The 22,173-nt window shown below is 44.4% G+C and overlaps 1 protein-coding gene across 1 annotated transcript in view; it reads right to left on the reverse strand.

Annotated features, from left to right (window-relative positions):
- si:ch211-127i16.2 (probable flavin-containing monoamine oxidase A) overlaps nt 1-22,173 on the reverse strand; it is a 97,596-nt gene that overhangs the window by 55,795 nt on the left and 19,628 nt on the right. Inside the window, exon 8 of the mRNA XM_060908829.1 lies at nt 20,936-20,942. Within this exon, the coding sequence (XP_060764812.1) occupies nt 20,936-20,942 (7 nt within the window). The remainder of the gene's footprint in view (nt 1-20,935; nt 20,943-22,173) is intronic.

Raw genomic sequence — 22,173 nt, forward strand, 5'->3', positions numbered from 1 at the left:
TCCGTTACTGTAGTCGCTCTTTCACGTTTCATTCGCACACTCACGTCCTCCATTTTTCTCTCCTGTTTCAAATTTGTATCCCACAATGCCTTGTGTGAACAGGGAAAGCCCACCATGTGATGCATGACGTAGTATCTTGAATTGGGTCATGGTGAAGCAGGAAAAAAATAGCAGAGAATTTCGGGCCACATGGAGATAAACTCATTAATTGTTCTATTTTAAAAAACTAATAAAATTGGAATTCTGTGATTCGAATTCAGTAGCTTTCAGTCACTAAACAAAAATAACTGGGTGTCGGGGAAAATTCTTTTTATGGCCTACACTTAAAAAATCTGAAAGGCAGTCTACCTTTAATCTGTACCAATAATAAAACAAATACAAAATATAATGAGGTACAGTATGTATGTAATGATGTCGTGCGATAAAAATCATGAAACAACGTACAATAGCGGGAATACACATGACTTCACTGTAGACGAAAGTAACGCAGCTCTAATGCCATGAAAACACAATAAACAGCTCTAAAACATGAAAGAGTTGTTGTGTGATTGTGTATAAATAGGTTTAACAAGAAATGACAGCTCTGTTTTCCCAGACTGCTGAAAGATAAAGAAAAGAGAAGCAAACAGAGGGAGTACAAATGTTCATAAAAGTCATCGTCCCTCCTCCAGGATCATAACAAATGACCAAGTGTCCTTCCTGGGTGTCAATTTTTTTTCTCAACGATCATGTTTCAAGCACTCTTCTCAGTATCCTTGCTGTTCCAAGCAGTGTTGTCTTCTGTAATGTCGATGTCAAGATTTTTATTCCAAGCTTTTCTACCCATTTGCTGAAGTCAACCGTTACACAAGCAAGGGCACCAAATACCACTGGGATGACCATTACCTCTTTTATCATCCGGTCTTGCTATTTCTCTCCTGAAATCTTGATATTTCTCTATTTTCTTAATATCCTTCTCATGGACCCTGGAATCACCTGAGATTGTGATATCAATAATTTTGCGCACTTTTTTGCCCTTCTTTTCAATTACCTCAAGGCCTGGCCTTCTGGTTTCTATCACACAGATATATGATGGGATGCATATTTACATCCCATCATATATCGGCATCTTCATTTTCCAAAACATTCTCTGGCTCATGTCTATATTTATACCATATTTCCTTTCTTTCCAACTTGTATTTGCCACAAAGTTTCCAATAATTATTAGCTCATCCGGCCAACAGGTGATGAGTTTATGCCATCATGTGTTGTTGTCCGTCGTCCATCTGGCGGCCACATTTCACAAAAATCGCTGCTTCTCTCGCAATTTTTCACCGATTTTTATTCTTTTGGGCAGGAAGGTAGGTCTGCCTGGGGTGCATATAGCTCCTACCCAAATTTGCATAATTGCATTTAATAATGAAGATATGGAGTAATCAATCAATTCCTAACGGGCAGTTTCCACACAAATCACTTCTCCCTCAATTCTTCACCGATTTTGATTCTTCCTGGCATGAAGGTAGGGGTATCTAGGGTGCATATAACTTCTACCCAGATTTGCTTCATTACAATTATTAATTAAGTTATGGACTAATTTATCCTTAATGAGCAGTTCAACAAAAACTGTTTCTTCTCGGTCAATTCCTTGCCATTTTGGATTCTTTCTGGTAAATAGGTCGGTATTCCTAGGGTGGATATTGCTTCTATATATAGATTGTATATAGCTCGCAACATTTATTGCACAAGGTGGCCCACTTTAGATTGTTTCTTCTGGACTAGACGGAGCCGGAGTGAGCTACACCATCATTGACAGTATTATTATCTCATCTCATCTCATCTCATCTCATCTCATTATCTGTAGCCGCTTTATCCTGTTCTACAGGGTCGCAGGCAAGCTGGAGCCTATCCCAGCTGACTACGGGCGAAAGGCGGGGTACACCCTGGACAAGTCGCCAGGTCATCACAGGGCTGACACATAGACACAGACAACCATTCACACTCACATTCACACCTACGCTCAATTTAGAGTCACCAGTTAACCTAACCTGCATGTCTTTGGACTGTGGGGGAAACCGGAGCACCTGGAGGAAACCCACGCGGACACGGGGAGAACATGCAAACTCCGCACAGAAAGGCCCTCGCCGGCCACGGGGCTCGAACCCGGACCTTCTTGCTGTGAGGCAACAGCACTAACCACTACACCACCGTGCCGCCCCTATTATTATTATTATTATTATTATTATTAAAAAACCATTCGGATTGAGCTTTATTGCAAGGTGCCTCACTGCAATGGTATAAAATGATTGCCCTTACACACACGAACACACTCATTTAAAAGCAATACCATTTGTGATTTGCTATTTTTGTGTTGTGAGTGTTTTAAGTACCCGGTACCGCTGTGTCCCTCTTGAATAGTAAGCCCTGTAAACTGAAAAGCTGTGATTTCCATTCAACAGCTCTATCAATCAAACCACACAACAAATTACAGTTCTGACTTTTGCCCTTTTTGTGCAATTCGTCCATTATATGACCAAAAGTTTGTGGATACCTGATCTGATCATCACACTCATGCGTCCTTGTTCAACATCTCATTCCAGATTTATTCCTCTTTCCTGTTAAAATAAGCCCCATGCTTCAGGGAAGGTTTTTCATTAGATTTTAGGGCATGGCTGTGAGAACTTGTGTTCAATCAGTTCACCTACAAGAGCTTTAGTGAGATCAGACACTGATGTTCAGATGTTGAGGTTGAGGAGGCTCTAGTTCCAGTTCATCCCAGAGGTGTTCAGTGGGGTTGAGTTCAGTCAGGGCTGTGTGCAGGACACTCAAGTTGTTCCACTCCAACCTTCACACACCATGTCTTCATGGAGATCACTTTGTACACAGAGGCATCGTCATGCTGGAACAGGAACAAGTTTGAGCCTCCTTAGTTCTACTGAAGGGAAATCGTCATGCTCCAGTATACAAAGACATTCTGCCCAATTGTGTGGCAACATTTTGGGGAAGAACTACATATATGTGATGATCAGGTGTCCACATACTTTTGGCTACACAGTGTACTTTGATTAGACGGTGCTTTTTTTGACAAATTGAAGATTTTCACAGTATTTTTGTTTGAAGCCATAAACTTTTCACGTGATCAAAAATATCAGAACAAATGCTTGACAGGTGTTTTTTGTTGCCCAAGTTTGCCCTGTTAAATTGATTGTTTAAACATTTAATAGCTCCTTAATGTCTGCGCTTGTTCTGAGCCCTGGATTTCACAGCTGAAGACTGCATTTGTTGTTACACTGCTGTGTGGTTCTTCTCGAGGTTTCTTCCTTGTGTCGTCTGAGGGAGTTTTTCTTTGGCACCGTCACCACAGGCTTGCTCATCAGGAATAAATAAATTTATTTGGGATAAAATTAGCTCATGTTTAAAGTCTTTAATTTTCTTTTAAGCTGTTTTGCGATAATGTCTGTTGTTAAAAGTGCAATAGAAATAAACTTGACTTAAAAGATAAACCAACATAAAGACCAGAGAGATGTCCACGGGAGAAAAGTAAGCTGATATAAATCTCTGATGTCCTTTTCAGGTTTCACGTTTATAAATTCTCTAGGATTGCTTCATAAAAGGTTTTGAAGTTAATGAATATGAAAGTTATATGTAGGCACTAGTGAAACTACTTGTAGATATGAATGTACACTGAAGTACATTAGTTCCAAGGACATTTTTTAGATGACCCAAAAAAAATTTTTTTTTGAGATAACATAAACTAAGGCCATATGTTTGCTCTAAAGAGAGCACCTGAGTTCATTTCCACTTTTTTTTAGTAAATCAGCTGCTAAATTATCACTAAAACAGCTGTAAATGCTTCTCATCATAAACACCAAACAGCTGTTTGTTCAGTTTGATAAAGAATCTCCTCTATTGACTTTCACTTAAGTGCTTCAGCCTGTGGTTTGTCTTTAGCATCCCCAGGAGCAGCGCATTTTAAAACCATCGACTCGTCTCTTCACCTGAGGGAGAGCCCCCTGACTGAGAGAAGACAAAACAGAATGCGACTCCTTTGGTCACGACACATTGTCTGGGCGCTGGGTAAATATTTGTGAAAGTGCAAAAAGAGCTGGGAATCACATTTTAGTGTCCAAGTGAAAAGAAATGAACAGGTTCCTGAGTTCAGTGCAAAATGAAGGGAAAAACGTGTTAAAGTCAACTCTGACTGAGCAATTCATGAATCACCGAGAAGTGAAAGACGAGAGAAGAGGCAAGCACAAGTCATTACAGAAGATGAATCGATGGTGAAGGTAAACCTGAGAGCCGCATAGCGGAGATACTGCTGCTAAAGCGTGTGTGTGTGTGTGTGTGTGTGTGTGTGTGTGTGTGTGTGTGAGTGGTACAAAACAATCACAAAAGATTCACCTTGAGTAATGAATACAGGTCCAATGTCAAAACTTCCCTTTTGGAAAACTCACCTGTATTTTGCACAGGATTGTGTGAATAATTGTGTGATGATGTTATGCGTTGAAATTACACAAAAGTAAATATATGAATGTTCAGGTGAACAATGTAGAATCACATGTGATGATAAATGAATTGTGTATGTGAGGGGGAATCACATGACGAATAATGAAGAATAAAATAACAAAAATAAAACAACAAAATCAAAGATACAAATGATTTTTTTTTTAAAATCACATAAAAATGAAACAAAAAAGCAAATGTGAAAATAGATGTGAAAAATTAATTGTGAAAAAAATCACATAAATGAATAATGTGGGGAAAATCACGTAAAAATGAAGCAAAAAAATCACAGGTACAAAAGAAAATTTTAAAAATCACGTGAAAATGAAACTAAACTATGGTGAAAAATGAATCAGTAAAAAAAAATCACGTAAAACTGAAACAAAAAATTACATGCAAAAATCTCATCTCATCTCATTATCTGTAGCCACTTTATCCTGTTCTACAGGGTCGCAGGCAAGCTGGAGCCTATCCCAGCTGACTACGGGCGAAAGGCGGGGTTCACCCTGGACAAGTCGCCAGGTCATCACAGGGCTGACACATAGACACAGACAACCATTCACACTCACATTCACACCTACGCTCAATTTAGAGTCACCAGTTAACCTAACCTGCATGTCTTTGGACTGTGGGGGAAGCCGGAGCACCCGGAGGAAACCCACGCAGACACGGGGAGAACATGCAAACTCCGCACAGAAAGGCCCTCGCTGGCCACGGGGCTCGAACCCGGACCTTCTTGCTGTGAGGCGACAGCGCTAACCACTGCACCACCGTGCCGCCCCCTACATGCAAAAATGAAAAATCAAATGCAAAAAAAGAATCATGAAAATAAAATCACATGAAAATGAATAATGTGGGAAAAAATCACATGTAAAAATGAAATAAAAAATCACAGGTATAAAAGGCATTTTTAAAAATCACAAGAAAATGAAACAAAAACTTACATGTGAATATTAAACAAAAATGTAAAAATGAAAAAAGTGAAAAATTAGTCATAAAAAAATCACATGTAAAATTGAAAATTACTTATAAAAAATTTAAATGTGAAAACAGATATGAAAAATGAATAATGGAAAAAATCACATGAAAATGAATAATGTGGGTAAAAAAAGTAAAAATGAAACAAAAAACAAATGAAAAAAATGAATTGTTTGAAAAATGCACGCAAAAAAGTCATGAAAAAAATTACACATGAAAATTTTAATTATGTGAAAAATGTACACTGAAAAAAAATCATGTAAAAATAAGTTAATGTTTTCACATCAGTCACGTGTAAAAATGATATGAAGATAAATGGATCATGGGAAATTATTCTGATGTCAGGGCTGCTGTCCCTATTTTTCTTACATGAAGCAAAAACAGATTTCTGTGTGCATGGAAGCCAGATGTTTGTGCTGTTTATTACTCTGTCACCACCCCAACACGCTGCTAATATCATTGCCAGTATCCACGTCTCCTCCTCACACGGAGATACTTATAGCCACGTTTCCTTCAGCAGGCTGGAAATGCTAATAACGAGCAGGAGATTAGTGCTCGGGAAGGTTTGAAGTGTGAGGTCTGCTCACGTACAAACATGATGAAAGACCGTCTTCAGGGTGGAGATGAGAAACAAAGCCCTAGCACCAGACTGCCACTGCTAATCATAAAAAATGATGCTAGGTTCAAAAGTACGAGGTGTTACGAGCTAACACATGGCAGCTTGACAAACGTGTGCGTGTGTGTGTGTGTGTGTGCAAACTCAGAAAGAATCCTGTTTATACTCAGACATAAAATAAGAAGGTGGTAAACAACGACAGCTGAAAAGGTTATGCAAATTGAAGACGCTGTTTTTCATGGCAGGAACCTTTTCAGGAACTTGAGATATGTTACCAGCACAAGAAACAGGGTGGATTTTAATTCCTGCTCCAGAGTCCATACTTTTTCTGTAGACTACAAACTACTGTGGCCTGCAATCCACAATTGAACTGCATTCAGTACTTCCTCAGGAGATTCCAGAACCTAGAACATGCTTTACAGAGCTCCATAAAGAGTTCTCGAACTCTCTTACTTTACCAAATGGTTCCGGAAACCTACAGCATGCAATACAGAATTCCATAAAGACTCCTGGAAAAGCTGTATGTCCTGAAAACTTTCCGGAAACCTATAACATGTTCTACGGCATTCCATATAGAGTTCCAGAATGTATAACAGAGTTCCATAAAAAGTTCTGGAAAGAGCTACTTTCTGAAAGTTTCTGGAAGCTATAACCTGCTATCCAGAGTTCCATAAACAGTTCCAGAATTCTTTACTTCCTTAAAAGAGATCATATATAATACACAACATGCTATACAGTATTCCATAAAGATTTCCAGATCTCTGTACTTAGAAGATTCTGGAACCTAGAACATGCCATTCAGAGTTCCATAGAGAGTTTTGGAACTTATCCTGAACCCTCAACTGTTCCAGAAAGATTCCTGAACCTGTAACATATTTTACATTGTTCTCCAAATAATTACTCTCTTGAATAAACTATTTCAAAATATTCTGAAATTCTGAACATGCTATGCACGATTCTGTAAAAATTTGATCTTGACTTGATCTCAACCCCTCAAAGCCTTCGTCTTGACTTGATCTCAACCTCTCAAAGTCTTGGTCTTGACTCGGTCTCGCCCTGCCTTGGTCTTGCGCTTAACTTGATCTCAACTCCTCAAAGTCTTGCTCTTGACTTGATCTCAACCTGCCTTGGTCTTGCACTTGACTTGATCTCAACCTGCCTTGGTCTTGCACTTGACTTGATCTCAACCCCTCAAAGTCTTGGTCCTGACTTGGTCTCACCCTGCCTTGGTCTTGCTCTTGACTTGATCTCAACCCCTTAAAGTATTGGTCTTGACATGATCTCAACCCCTCAATGTCTTGGTTTTGACTTGATCTCAACCCCTCAAAGTCTTGGTTTTGACTTGGTCTCGCCGTGCCTTGGTCTTGCTCTTGACTTGATCTCGACCCCTCAAAGTCTTGGTTTTGACTTGATCTCAACCCCTTAAAGTCTTGGTCTTGACTCGGTCTCACCCTGCCTTGGTCTTGCTCATGACTTGATCTCAACCCCTTAAAGTCTTGGCCTTCTCTCGGTCTCAATACACTCTGGTCTTGGTCATGACTTGGTCTCGGTTTAGACTACGTTCAGACTGCACCCTGAAATGACCCATATCCGATTTTTTTGCCCATATGCGACCTGTATCCGATTTGTTATTGACAATCTGAACGACACAGATCCGATTTTTTCACATGCGACCCAGGCCGCTTGGATATGTGGTCCTAAATCCGATGCATATCCGATATTTTCACATGCGACTGCAGTCTGACCAGACAGGTCGCATTCATGCGACCTACACGTCATCAACAAGAGACAAACGTCACTATTCTGCGTTGGCTAATCCCGCCGCTTTGGTGGAAAACAACAACATTTGTACAGTTTTCAGAATTTAAATAGACTTTTATAGAATTGATCAAGCTAATGGTGGATTTGGTAGGGACCTGGATGTTTATCTGTTAGCCTTATTAAATAAAACAGTTTCTATAACTGATTTATAACTTAAACCATCCTGTATTACAAGATTATAAAATTGTTCTGGAAATTTCCAGTAATTTGACACCTTCGGTCTCATTAGCCGCCGCCACAAAAACCACATCGCCAGGTCTCGCCTCATCTCCATAGCAAACTGCACTGGTGTTTCTGCACCTTGAGCCAGCGCTGAGAGAAGTTGCAGAATTCAGCTGGCTATAAACAATCTAAATAAATATTTATAAAAATGTAGAAAAAGTTTATTAATATGACGAAATAAATATGTGCAAATTATTAAGCCTGAATTAAGAGTTTGGTAATACAGCGGCCGTATCCCAAATGACTGCCTACTGAAGCTCGAGTGCACTGTATAGAGTTTAAAAATCCATTACTTCCTAGTAAAATGTAGTGCACTTATATAGAAATTAGAGAGACATTTAGGAGTCAACCCTCATTACCAGGCTACACATTTTCATTTCAGTTCAGAAACAAAAACACACACGAGACCTCACACTTTAACACTAACCAGATAATTAAACAAACAAAAAAAAGAAATCATTAAACATGAAGAGTGCGCTTTTTTTTGTTTGTTTACGTATTACGTAGATGTGCTTATTACGTGTCAATTTGCGCATGCGGGACACTTTTGGGTCGTTTTCCGTTCATATTGGAGATTGCACACAAGTCTCATATAATTGGTAATGTGAACGGCCTAACAAAAAAATCGGATTTCACAACAAATCGGATATGGGTCGTTTCAGGTTGCAGTCTGAACGTAGTGTTAGTTGCTCTTGACTACAACACTACTTGTAGATGATTAGATGAATATAATTTGGGAAAATCTGTGGTCCAGTATAAGAGATGGTCCAAGTTCAGAGGCTGTCAAATGTGTAGATCAACTTTACTTCTTATTTCTAGTTATATTTCACACACACAACTCGTTTTTATTGAGGTAATGGATGTATTGCTGTGGCAGCGGGGGCGTGGCCAAGCAGCAGTCTGTGAATGGAGGGCAGGGTCAGGGAAGGTAAGTGGCTAAGTCATTCCACCTGCTGTCAATTAATGTGTGTGTGTGTCACTGTTTGTTACAGGGACGGAGCATAAAAGGAGAGAGAGAGAGAGAGAGAGAGCAGAGAAAGGGAGCTCTCTCCCCAACCACAATATGTGTGTGTGTGTGTGTGTGTGTGTGTGTGTGTGTGTGTGTGTGTGTGTGTGTGTGTGAGAGAGAGAGAGAATGAGTGATAAAAGGAAGCTGAAAAGCTCAATAAAGTTTTTGGATAAACATCAACTCTCGCCTGCCATGCTTCTGTGCTCCACCCACATCAGGAAGTGTTACAGTGGTGCAGAAACCCGGGAGCACAGAAGAGAACCACCCCATGGAGTCCCCGCCATTCGAAGAGCTCATTCTTGCCCCCGCTACCGCCCAGCAGAACCAGCATCAAGCGCTGATCGCCCTCCAAAAGGAGTAGGAGCAACGCTTCAAAGCCTTGATGCTGGCCCAGCAGGAAGATCGCCAGGCGTTCCGGCACTGGCTCGCGTCAGCAGGGGCGTCAACCACTGCTGCCACCACCCTCACAAAGATGGGACCGCAGGACAATCCGGAAGCATTCCTCGCTCTTTTCGAGCAAGCAGCCGAGGCGTGGGGGTGGCCACAGGAGCAGCGCGCGGCGCACCTTCTCCCGCTCCTGACTGGCGAGGTGCAGCTCGCAGTGCAGCAGCTCCCTGCTGGCTGGTCTACGCTGACCTAACGAAAGCCAACCTGCAGCGTCTCGGCCGCTCCCTGGAGCAACATCGCCAGCGCTTCTGGACGCTGGCATTGGAGGAAGTCGGCCGGCCGTTTGCATTCAGCCAGCATTTCCGGGATGCCTGGTGGTGGTGGCTGAGGGTGAAAAACTGCGACGCCGACAAGATCATCGATCTGGTGGCACTGGAGCAGTTTGTCTTTCGACTTCCGGAAGGAACGGCGGAATGGGTCCAGTGTCATCACCCAGCATTGCTGGAGGCAGCTCCGATGGCAGGCAGATGAGGCGTCTCTCCTCGCTTCTCTTCTCTCTCTCTCTTTTCTCCCCGTCTCTCGCCCCCCTCCCCACCCTGTTCCCCTGCCATGGAGGCGGCAGCTGGCTCCTCCCCAGCCGGCCCATCACACCCATGGTGTCCTCCCCTCTCCTGTGTCTGTGTTGTCTCCCCCTCAGGTGAGTGACACCCATAACACCAGTGCAGAGGGAAAGCCTGGGCCGGTGTGCTGCCGCAGTGGGGAATCGGAGCATCTCCAAGGTCAGAGCTCCGCAAGGGAGGTGGGTGCTGTAATCCGGATCCCCGATGCACCAGAAACTGCCCCCGATTGGGCCAGAATGTATCGCATACCGGTGAGTATCCAAGGGGCTACATATCGCGCTTTGGTGGATTCCGGTTGCAATCAGACCTCAATTCACCAACGCCTGGTGCAAGGTGAGGCATTGGGGGGAGCACAAGCGGTGAAAGTGTTGTGTGTGCACGGGGATGTTCACCATTACCCTCTAGTGTCTGTCCAAATTCTATTCCGGGCCCAAATGCAAAGGCGGCGGTTAGTCCCCGTCTCACCCACTCATTGATTTTGGGTACTGATTGGCCAGGATTTAAAAACCTAATGGAATATTTAACACGCAGTGGGTCCTGCACTAGGAGGTCATGGGAAGGTCACGGTGTGGCGTTAACTGGAGAAGCTGTCACAGAGCCGTCTACATCAACACCGCGACAGAGTGAGGAGCAGCCCGCTCCTCCTCCCTCTCTTGGGGATTCCCTTGGGGATTTCCCATTAGAGCAGTCACGAGACGAGACTCTGCAGCATGCGTTTGACCAAGTGAGAGTTATCGATGGTCAAATTCTTCAGCCAAGCGCAGCACCGACCTTCCCCTATTTTTCCATTATTAAAGATAAATTGTACCGAGTGATGCAGGACACTCAAACCAAGGAACAAATAACCCAGTTGTTAATCCCAAAGAGCCATAAGGAACTCGTGTTCCATGCGGCTCACTTTAATCCCATGGCTGGACACTTGGGGCAAGATAAAACACTAGCCAGAATAATGGCCCGGTTCTATTGGCCAGGGATTCGCGGGGATGTCCGTCAGTGGTGTGCGGCATGCCGTGAATGCCAATTAGTAAATCCCGTGGCCACTCCAAAAGCGCCTTTGCGCCCTCTTCCTCTAATCGAGACCCCGTTTGAGCGAATTGGGATGGATCTCATCGGGCCATTAGATTGGTCAGCACAGGGATATCACTTTATTTTAGTTCTAGTGGACTGTGCAATGCGATATCCAGAAGCAGTACCTCTCCATAATATCTCAGTACGCAGTATTGCGGAAGCGCTCTTCCACTTTATCTCCCAGGTCGGGATTCTGAAAGAAATCCTGACAGACAAGGCACTTCGTTTATGTCACGCACGCTGCGCGAGCTGTATGGGTTACTGGGGATTAAGTCTATCCGCACCAGTGTTTATCACCCACAAACAGATGGCTTAGTAGAGCGCTTTAACCAGACACTGAAAAACATAATCCGTAAATTCGTAAGTGAAGATGCGTGTAATTGGGATAAGTGGCTCGAGCCCCTGTTGTTCGCAGTACGAGAGGTCCCGCAAGCCTCCACGGGGTTTTCTCCCTTCGAATTATTATATGGGTGTAAGCTGCAGGGCATTCTGGATGTGCTACGGGAAAATTGGGAGGAGGGACCTTCACCGAGTAAAAATGAAATCCAGTACGTTCTTGACCTGCACGCAAAACTCCACACCCTCACGCACCTAACCCAGGGGAATTTACGGCAGGCACAAGAACGTCAAAGCCGGCTGTATGACAGGGGCACGCGCTTTAGAAAGTTCACGCCGGGAGACAAAGTGCTCGTATTATTGCCCACATCGAGTTCTAAATTAGTCGCCAAGTGGCAAGGGCCCTTTGAGGTCACACAGCGAGTCAGGGACATCGACTATGAGGTGAAGCAAACGGATAGGGGTGGGGCACAGCAAATCTACCACCTCAACCTTTTAAAACGCTGGAATGAGGGGGTCCCCGTGGCATTGGCGTTGGTAGTCCCAGAGAAGGTGGAGCTGGGGCCTTAGGTAAAAAAGATAACATCTCGGACCACTCCGGTTCCTTGTGGAGACCACCTCTCACCGGCCCAATTCACAGACGTAGCAAAGTTGCAGAAGGAATTTTCCAATGTATTCTCACCCCTTCCTGTTCATACCCACCTCATAGAATACCACATCGAAACGACCCCGGGGGTGGTAGTGCGTAGCCGCCCTTACTGCTTGCCCGAACACAAGAAAAAGGTGGTTCGGGACGAACTCAAGGCCGTGCTTGAAATGGGCATAGTCGAGGAGTCCCACAGTGACTGGAGCAGCCCAGTGGTCCTGGTTCCCAAGACCGACGGGTCAATCCGGTTCTGTGTGGAATATGGAAAGGTCAATGCGGTGTCTAAATTTGATGCATACCCAATGCCTCGCATTGATGAGTTACTTGATCGGTTAGGCGCTGCTTGCTTTTATTCGACACTGGATCTAACAAAGGGATATTGGCAGATCTCCTTGACTCCTCTATCCCGAGAGAAAATGGCCTTTTCCACACTGTTTGGATCACACCAATTTGTCACGCTCCCTTTTGGGTTGTTTGGGGCGCCCGCTACGTTCCAGCGGCTTATGGACAGGGTCCTCCACCCTCAGGCTGCCTATGCGGCCGCCTATCTAGATGACATTGCAATCTACAGTAATGATTGGCCGCGGCACTTGGAACACCTGAGGGCTGTCCTAAACTCGCTGAGGCAAGCGGGCCTCACAGCTAACCCAAAAAAGTGTGCGATTGGGCGGGTGGAAGTACGGTATCTGAGGTTCCACTTGGGCCATGGGCAGGTGAGTCCCCAAATTAACAAGACCGCAGCAATTGTGGCCTGCCCGAGGCCCAAGACCGAAAAGGAGGTGAGATGGTTATTGGGGCTGGCTGGCTATTATCGTAGGTTTCTACCTAATTATTCGGACGTCACCAGCCCGCTAACTGATCTCACTAAAAAGGGGGCTCCAGATCCAGTCCAGTGGAAGGAGCAGTGCCAACAGGCCTTCTCTGAGGTAAATGCTGCACTGTGTGTGGGGCCACTTTTACACTCCCCTGACTTCTCTCTCCCGTTTATTTTGCAGACTGATGCATCGGACAGAGGGCTGGGGGCCCTTTTGTCCCAGGAGGTGGAGGGCGAGGAACACCCCGTGCTGTACATCAGCCGGAAACTCTCGATGTGTGAAAGCAGGTACAGCACAATCGAGAAGGAGTGTCTCGCCATTAAGTGGGCGGTCCTCGTCCTCCGAAATACCTGCTGGGGCGCCCTTTCACTCTCTGTTTGGACCACGCGCCCCTCCAGTGGCTCCACCGCATGAAGGATGCCAATGCACGGATCACCCGTTGGTATCTCGCCCTCCAGCCATTTAAGTATGAGGTGATCCACAGGCCGGGGGCGCAGATGGTGGTGGCGGACTTCCTGTCCCATTGGGGGAGGGGGGGGAGTCAGCTTCAGGCCAGACGGCTCCCCGGCCTGAGTCGGGCGGTGGGGGTATGTGGTAGCGGGGGCATGGCCAAGCAGCAGTCTGTGAATGGAGGGCGGGGTCGGGGAAGGTAAGTGGCTAAGTCATTCCACCTGCTGTCAATTAATGTGTGTGTGTGTGTGTGTGTGTGTGTGTGTGTGTGTGTGTGTGTGTGTGTCACTGTTTGTTACAGGGACGGAGCATAAAAGGAGAGAGAGAGCAGAGAAAGGGAGCTCTCTCCCCAACCACAATGCATGTGTGTGTGTGAGTGAGAGAATGAGTGATAAAAGGAAGCTGAAAAGCTCAACAAAGTTTTTGGATAAACATCAACTCTCACCTGCCATGCTTCTGTGCTCCACCCACGTCAGGAAGTGTTACAATTGCATTTTGGGGGAAAATGTGTCATGGGTATATTGCATTTTGGAAAAAAGATCAGTTTGTTTTATAAAATTTTAAAAATCAAAATCTGGATTTGCATTTTTAATGTTATTACAACCTCTTAGTGTTATATCAAAGTTTCAAACAGAAAATAGTGGTTTTAATTAGTTCAGAGAAGGCCCAAACATATCAGCACTTCAAATGTTATATTTAATTTCTTTCATTCTTTAATTTATATCATAATTTCATTAGAATTATTCTCTCCTAGTTTTAATTTGGCCTCATTTTCTATCAAATTCGCTTCAGAAATGAAAGGGTTACTGTCCTGAAAACATTAAAATTGAGTTATCCAATGAGATTGTTTTGTTTGTTGTCACTAGACTGAGAAGAGTTTAGAGCTGCTCACTCATTGGTTAGGACTTCATTTCTGGGACAGAAGGCCATGGCAGTGTATGTTTATGTAGGAAGTGACAGATGACTGTTTAACCAATCAGATTTTGATTTATAGTGGGAGGGACCAAGAATTTATCGCCCTTGGTCTTCTCGAAGGCCAACGCGAGCTTAACCGCGAGTCAGTGCCGTCAGCACGGCAGTGAAGTCACCTTCCAGCTGGTGTAGCGTCCATCAGTAGTGTTAGCGAATGTTAATAAAGCAGTCAAGCCAGTGCTATCGAGAGCAAGTAGCACAGGCTAACGACCGAGAAACTAAGATTTCTGTCTCCAGACTCTTCTTCCACGCTGCATGCTCGCTACAGTATTTTCACTCAGACTTGAGTATTCATTTCACTGTGTAATTTACTGAGTTACTTTTAAAATCAACTTCGACAGCTACACACAACGGAGCGACCTGGCAGCCTGATGCTAATCCCTTACAAAATCCTTTGCCCTGTTGCTTTTTGGTGTCTGGCTAAGTTTTGGCTAAGCTCAAGTCCCAGCTCTAATAGTAACAGTTCACCACTGATGTACAGTATCATCACATGTACATGTACAGCACTGTTAAATCTTTTTCTTTGTATATCACAGCCTGTTATGATAGCAGAGTCAGAGTACAGGGTCAGACTACAAACCGCGCACCAGAGCTGAATGTGGATGTGAGACACCACATGATCTCCACCCACCCCGTTCAGCTTTGGTGAAAAGCTCTGAATCACAAGAAACCACCAAAGTGACTGTGCATTTGCTTTTTCTGCTTTGTTGACCAAAGACCTACGGAGGAGCATCCATATCCACAGAAGTGTTTGGCTTCCGATGCCGCAGTGAAATCTCCGAGGCAGCATCTTGTCAGAAGAATATCATCACTACAGTAACTGTAGAGTCTGAATGAGGTTAAATGTTACTGAGATTCGACGGTTGTTTGAAAGCCTGCCCTGGTGGACTTGAGTGCAGTGAGTTATCACAGTTAATTAACACGTTCTTAACAAATTCCATCCTGTGTGTTTACGTCTCAAAATGAAGCCTCTTGATTGAGGTTTGTTCATCCGTCTTTTGCGAGTTCTAGAGATTTTTGTATGTCCCGGTTTTGATGTGTGCTCGTGTTTCCTCATTTATGACAATGGATTTCTTTTCAATTACGTGACCTTTGCCTGGAATGTGGATGTGCTTTTCCAATAAAGAGTCTGAATCCACAGCAGGGGTCAATACACAGACAGACAAATACAGTAAAACTTAATCCGTAATCATTAACCAGGATTAGAGGCGAGAGCGATAAACAGGAAATTCTATAACACCAGAGACGAGAAATCAAGACTTGGAGGAAAACAAGGCTCACTGTTAGACCCTGAGATAAGATGCTGCACCAAACAAACGACAACAGGGTAATAATCACACAAACTAATAATGAGAGGAGGTGGAAACTTTAAAACACACACACACACAGAAGAATATACCGTTCATTGCCATGGAAACCGTGACATGGCCCAAGATGGCAAGATTGTGACACAGAACTGGGCCACTTTGCCAGTCATCTCATCTCATCTCATTATCTGTAGCCGCTTTATCCTTCTACAGGGTCGCAGGCAAGCTGGAGCCTATCCCAGCTGACTACGGGCGAAAGGCGGGGTACACCCTGGACAAGTCGCCAGGTCATCACAGGGCTGACACATAGACACAGACAACCATTCACACTCGCATTCACACCTACGCTCAATTTAGAGTCACCAGTTAACCTAACCTGCATGTCTTTGGACTGTGGGGGAAACCGGAGCACCCGGAGGAAACCCACGCGGACACGGGGAGAACATGCAAACTCCGCACAGAAAGGCCCTCACCGGCCACGGGGCTCGAACCCAGGACCTTCTTGCTGTGAGGCGACAGCGCTAACTACTACACCACCGTGCCGCCTGCCAGTCATGTCTTTGATATAAAACATCTTTAGTTCAAAATTGTGAGTCAATTCTGAAGAACTTGTGCTTGACCAATCAGTGATGATCAGTAGAACAAGCTCCGCCCCTGAACTCAAACAATTCCTGGAACTCAAATCAGCCCTGTGTAGAGTTCCTGAAATGGTTTTAGTTTTCTAGCTCCTTAAAACATAAGGACCAGAGGAACTTTTTCATAGTTCTTAGAACTCTTGGAGGAAGTTCCCCCTTGTCTGTGTGTCTGCACTGCAGGAACAGAGGACAATCGTTGGTCTTAGAATGCCATTTTGAGGAGCTTTTTTAGTTCCTACTTCAGGAAAGGTTCTCTCGCAGGGCAAGAAGAACCATGAGTGGTGCAAGTGTATGGTGATTGGTGAAACACGAGCCAATGCAGCACCAGCAATCGCCATTTTTAAAAATGTGTTTAAAATGTTAGCCGTGTAAACAACAGCTCTTAACATTAGGGTTAAAAAATGAAGAAAAAAAAGACACAGATAAATGGACCGACTGTGACGTCCAGGTTTTATTGAGTGGATGATGATGATGATGATGATGATGATGATGTTCGTCCTTCAGGGTCAAAGATGACCATGACTTCAACTTGGTGGGTGGCAGTTGTGGGTCTGGAGGTGACTGATGAGGCCAATCTGGGCTTTGAAGGTACGCCCACATGTTGGGCACGCGTGGGTAGGTGCTATAGTGGGGGTGGCGATAATTTGAGCCTTCCACACAGCTCGTTTCTTCTGGTCCTCGGCGATGCATTTCATCTCTGCTGCTTATGCGCCACTGGTGAGCTTTGCTTGCCATGCTGGACGATCCTGAGCAAGCGACTCCCAGGAATTGAGATTGATTTCTAGGGTTTTGAGGGGCACTTTGAGATTGTCCTTGAAGAGTTTATTGAGTGTAAATGCGATGGAGGAAATACGGCACAATTTTGACACATCTAAGTACAAGCCCGATTCCAAAAAATTTGGGACAAAGTACAAATTGTAAATAAATACGGAATGCAATGATGTGGAAGTTTCAAAATTCCATATTTTATTCAGAATAGAACATAGATGACATATCAAATGTTTAAATTGAGAAAATGTATCATTTAAAGAGAAAAATTAGGTGATTTTAAATTTCATGACAACAACACATCTCAAAAAAGTTGGGACAAGGCCATGTTTCCCACTGTGAGACATCCCCTTTTCTCTTTACAACAGTCTGTAAACATCTGGGGACTGAGGAGACAAGTTGCTCAAGTTTAGGGATAGGAATGTTAACCCATTCTTGTCTAATGTAGGATTCTATTTGCTCAACTGTCTTAGGTCTTTTTGTCATATCTTCCGTTTTATGATGCACCAAATGTTTTCTATGGGTGAAAGATCTGGACTGCAGGCTGGTCAGTTCAGTACCCGGACCCTTCTTCTACGCAGCCATGATGCTGTAATTGATGCAGTATGTGGTTTGGCATTGTCATGTTGGAAAATGCAAGGTCTTCCCTGAAAGAGACGTCGTCTGGATGGGAGCATATGTTGCTCTAGAACCTGGATATACCTTTCAGCATTGATGGTGTCTTTCCAGATGTGTAAGCTGCCCATGCCACATGCACTAATGCAACCCCATACCAACAGAGATGCAGGCTTCTGAACTGAGCGCTGATGATAACTCGGGTCGTCCTTCTCCTCTTTAGTCCGAATGACACGGCGTCCCTGATTTCCATAAAGAACTTCACATTTTGATTCATCTGACCACAGAACAGTTTTCCACTTTGCCACAGTCCATTTTAAATGAGCCTTGGCCCAGAGAAGACGTCTGCGCTTCTGGATCATGTTTAGATACGGCTTCTTCTTTGAACTATAGAGTTTTAGCTGGCAACGGCGGATAGCACGGTGAATTGTGTTCACAGATAATGTTCTCTGGAAATATTCCTGAGCCCATTTTGTGATTTCCAATACAGAAGCATGCCTGTATGTGATGCAGTGCCGTCTAAGGGCCCGAAGATCACGGGCACTCAGTATGGTTTTCCGGCCTTGACCCTTACGCACAGAGATTCTTCCAGATTCTCTGAATCTTTTGATGATATTATGCACTGTAGATGATGATATGTTCAAACTCTTTGCAATTTTACACTGTCGAACTCCTTTCTGATATTGCTCCACTATTTGTCGGCGCAGAATTAGGGGGATTGGTGATCCTCTTCCCATCTTTACTTCTGAGAGCCGCTGCCACTCCAAGATGCTCTTTTTATACCCAGTCATGTTAATGACCTATTGCCAATTGACCTAATGAGTTGCAATTTGGTCCTCCAGCTGTTCCTTTTTTGTACCTTTAACTTTTCCAGCCTCTTATTGCCCCTGTCCCAACTTTTTTGAGATGTGTTGCTGTCATGAAATTTCAAATGAGCCAATATTTGGCATGTAATTTCAAAATGTCTCACTTTCGACATTTAATATGTTGCCTTTGTTCTATTGTGAATACAATATCAGTTTTTGAGATTTGTAAATTATTGCATTTCGTTTTTATTTACAATTTGTAATTTGTCCCAACTTTTTTGGAATCGGGGTTGTAAAATATACAATTTTTTGCTAGCGTTTCCTGCTAACATCACGCTAGCAAGCCGGCTTACCTCAATGTACCGGCTTACTTCAATGTTCCAACTAGCGGTGCAAATGCAAACAGAAAAAGCCCTTGAAGGTGTGTAGTTCTTGAGGGAAGTCCCCAGGGGGCAGTTCCTCTCAAAATGGAACTGTTTGGTCTGAAACCACCGATGTATCTCGTATTGTTGAAACAGATTTGCTGTTAAATTATGGATTCTGATTGGTCAGAAGGTGTTTGATTAATGTTCTAGTCAAGTCAAGTCAACTTTATTGTCAAATATGCTATACATGCTCGACATACAGCACAGATGAAATATCAGTCCTCTCTGACCCACGGTGCAAACAGGCAATGCAATAAATAAAAACAGAATAATTGAAATAAACAATATAAACAGTATAAACACTCTAGATAAGAACTAGACATAGACTAAACACTCATATACACACACACACATAAATTGGAGCAAATAAACAGTCAAGGGCACTTGAGATATAGCAGGTAAACATGAAATAAGCAGTATAAACAATATACTAATAGCTGTTAAGGTGAGGTAGTGCGGAATAGTGCAAATGAGCGAGGTAAAGTGAAATGTGCAGTCCCTGAGTTCAGTGTGTTAATGAATGTTGAGAGTGTGTGTGTGTGTGTGTGTGTGTGTGTGTGTGTGTGTGTGTGTGTGTTGGGGGGGAACTGTAAGGGTGACATGTCAGCAGATGCTGAAGGGGGGGCAGGGGGGTGTGCGGGCAGAATCTGTGGCAGGGGGCAGAGGGGGGAGGAGGGGCAGAATAGGGAGGGAGTTGAGCCTCCTGACCGCCTGGTGAAAGAAACTGTTCTTGAGCCTCCTGGTTTTGGCCCGGAGACTCTGCAGTCTCCTCCCCGATGGCAGCAGGCTGAAGAGGCTGTGAGATGGGTGGGTGGGGTCACCTGCAATCCTGATGGCTTTGCGGGTGAGGCAGGAGTTATAGATATCCATTAGAGAAGGGAGAGAGACACCAATGATCCTCTCAGCTGCTCTCACGATGTGCTGCAGAGTCTTGCAGCAGGACACGGTGCAGACGCCATACCACACGGTGATGCAGCTGGTCAGAATGTTCTCGATGGTGCCTCTGTAGAATGTGTGCATGATGGGGGCCGGGACTCTTGCTCTCCTCAGTTTGCGGAGGAAGTACAGACGCTGTTGGGCTTTTTTGGCCAGTGATGCGGTGTTGTTGCTCCAGGACAGGTCTTCAGAGATGTGCACACCCAGAAACTTGGTGCTGCTCACCCTCTCCACTGCAGCACCATCGACAGATAGTGGAGCATGCTGGGTGTGCGCTCTCCTGAAGTCCACAACAATCTCCTTCGTCTTCTCCACGTTCAGGCGGAGATTGTTGTCCTTGCACCACATGGCCAAGCAGCTCACCTCACTCCTGTAGATTGTCTCATCGCCATTGTTGATGAGACCCGCCACAGTTATGTCATCTGCAAACTTGATGAAGAGATTTGAGCTGGATGTTGGTGTGCAGTCATGGGTCAGCAGAGTGAAGAGGAGGGGGCTCAGCACACATCCTTGGGGGGCCCCCGTGTTCAATGTGATGGTGCTGGAGGAGTTGCTGCCGACCCGTACAGTCTGTGGTCTCCCCATCAGGAAGTCCAGCAGCCAGTTGCACAGGGAGGTGTTGAGTCCCAGCTGGTCCAGTTTATGAATGAGCTGCTGAGGAATGATTGTGTTGAATGCTGAGCTAAAGTCTATGAACAGCATTCCGACGTACAAGTCTTTTGTCTCCAGGTGGGTGAGGGCTGAGTGGAGGGCAGTGGAGATGGCATCATCGGTCGAACAGTTGGACTGATATGCAAACTGGAAAGGGTCCAGGCCGGGGGGGAGGGCAGACTTGATACGCCACATGACTAACCGTTCGAAGCACTTCATGCAGGCGTGCAAACGGCGCGCTTTTCGGCGCATTCCGCTTTTTCCCCGGCATTTTGGGCGACTTGTGTAATTCGTGCAGATCCGAAGAGTTTTTTTTTTTTTTGGGGGGGGGGGGGTTGCTCTCCAGTAATCCACTCTGGTAGTAATGATAGACCCAAGTACTGTGCAGACCATACAATGTTTGGTTCCCCCTGGTGGATATATGGAACCATTGACAGTAAGATTGACAGTGTAGCTGCTATTATAATATTCAACAGCGTTCCATTACAAACTGCTAGCTGCTACACTGTCAGTGGATGGAACCGATGGCTGGGCAATCTGGTTGATAAGGAACGTGACTCCCGGGCTTTTCCTCAGATCGGTGTGTTCATTTATCAACTTGCTGAATTTCATCTACTAGTGTGTATTTCTTTGGAGCCTTGGTGACTGGGAGTAAACGATCAGCGTTGAAGTGGAAGTCATTTACTCGTCTGCAATCAAAGCGTAAGTTTTAAAATAATTGTGCATATATATATATATATATATATATATATATAAAGGCTGTAACGATATGCGTATCGAAATCGCGATACGCAGAGCCACGATCCGTATCGCGATACAAGAAGGCAGAATCGCGGTACACCCTTTCAAACTTCTCCTCAGCCCAAAAACAGAGGCGCTTCCAAACTTCAATTTATGAATACTTTACTTTTTATTTAAATTACATTTTAAACTTACTTAAATTACTTTTATTTTTTTATATCTATTAGTAAGTCGTTTTTTCGCCGACCTGTGACAGTCTTCTGCGAGTCACGCAACGTCCACACTCGCCACTGGCAGAGCATTCGTTTCTTTTAAGCGGTCGCCATTCTGGTTGCGACGCGGGGAGCGAATCTGTAAACAAGCAGCTCATTGGCTGGCTAGGTGTGCCACAAGCCAATCACAATCACTTGACCGGAAAGGCATGCAGTGTTGCCAGATTGGGCAGGTTTAGGTGCTTTTTGGCTGGTTTTGAACATATTTTGGGGTGGAACACGTTAGCAATATCTGGCAACACTGAAGGCATGTCTGCTTGGGCGGAAGCCTTCTGCGGCAGTTACATTTTGACACGCGAGCAATGTTTCACCATAAAAATTCCGTAATTTCCATCTGTTTTCCGCGATCACAGAAAATCATTGGCCGTATGAGAGTGAGACAGTGAGAGAGCCCCCCCCCCCCCCCCCCCCAAAAAAAAAAAATCTTAACGGATTTACACGATTTGGAAAAATGACTTTTTCAGAACCGAAAAAAACAGAGCTTCCGGCTCAACAGTATTATTTTGAGAAATAAAACAATCTTTGGATATACATTTGTTCATTTTTGCATACATATTACTCATTCTCTGCAGTGGTCTGAATTATTTGTTATTAAATA

This window comes from Neoarius graeffei, chromosome 25 (genome assembly GCF_027579695.1).
Source record: "Neoarius graeffei isolate fNeoGra1 chromosome 25, fNeoGra1.pri, whole genome shotgun sequence".
NCBI lineage: Eukaryota > Metazoa > Chordata > Actinopteri > Siluriformes > Ariidae > Neoarius > Neoarius graeffei.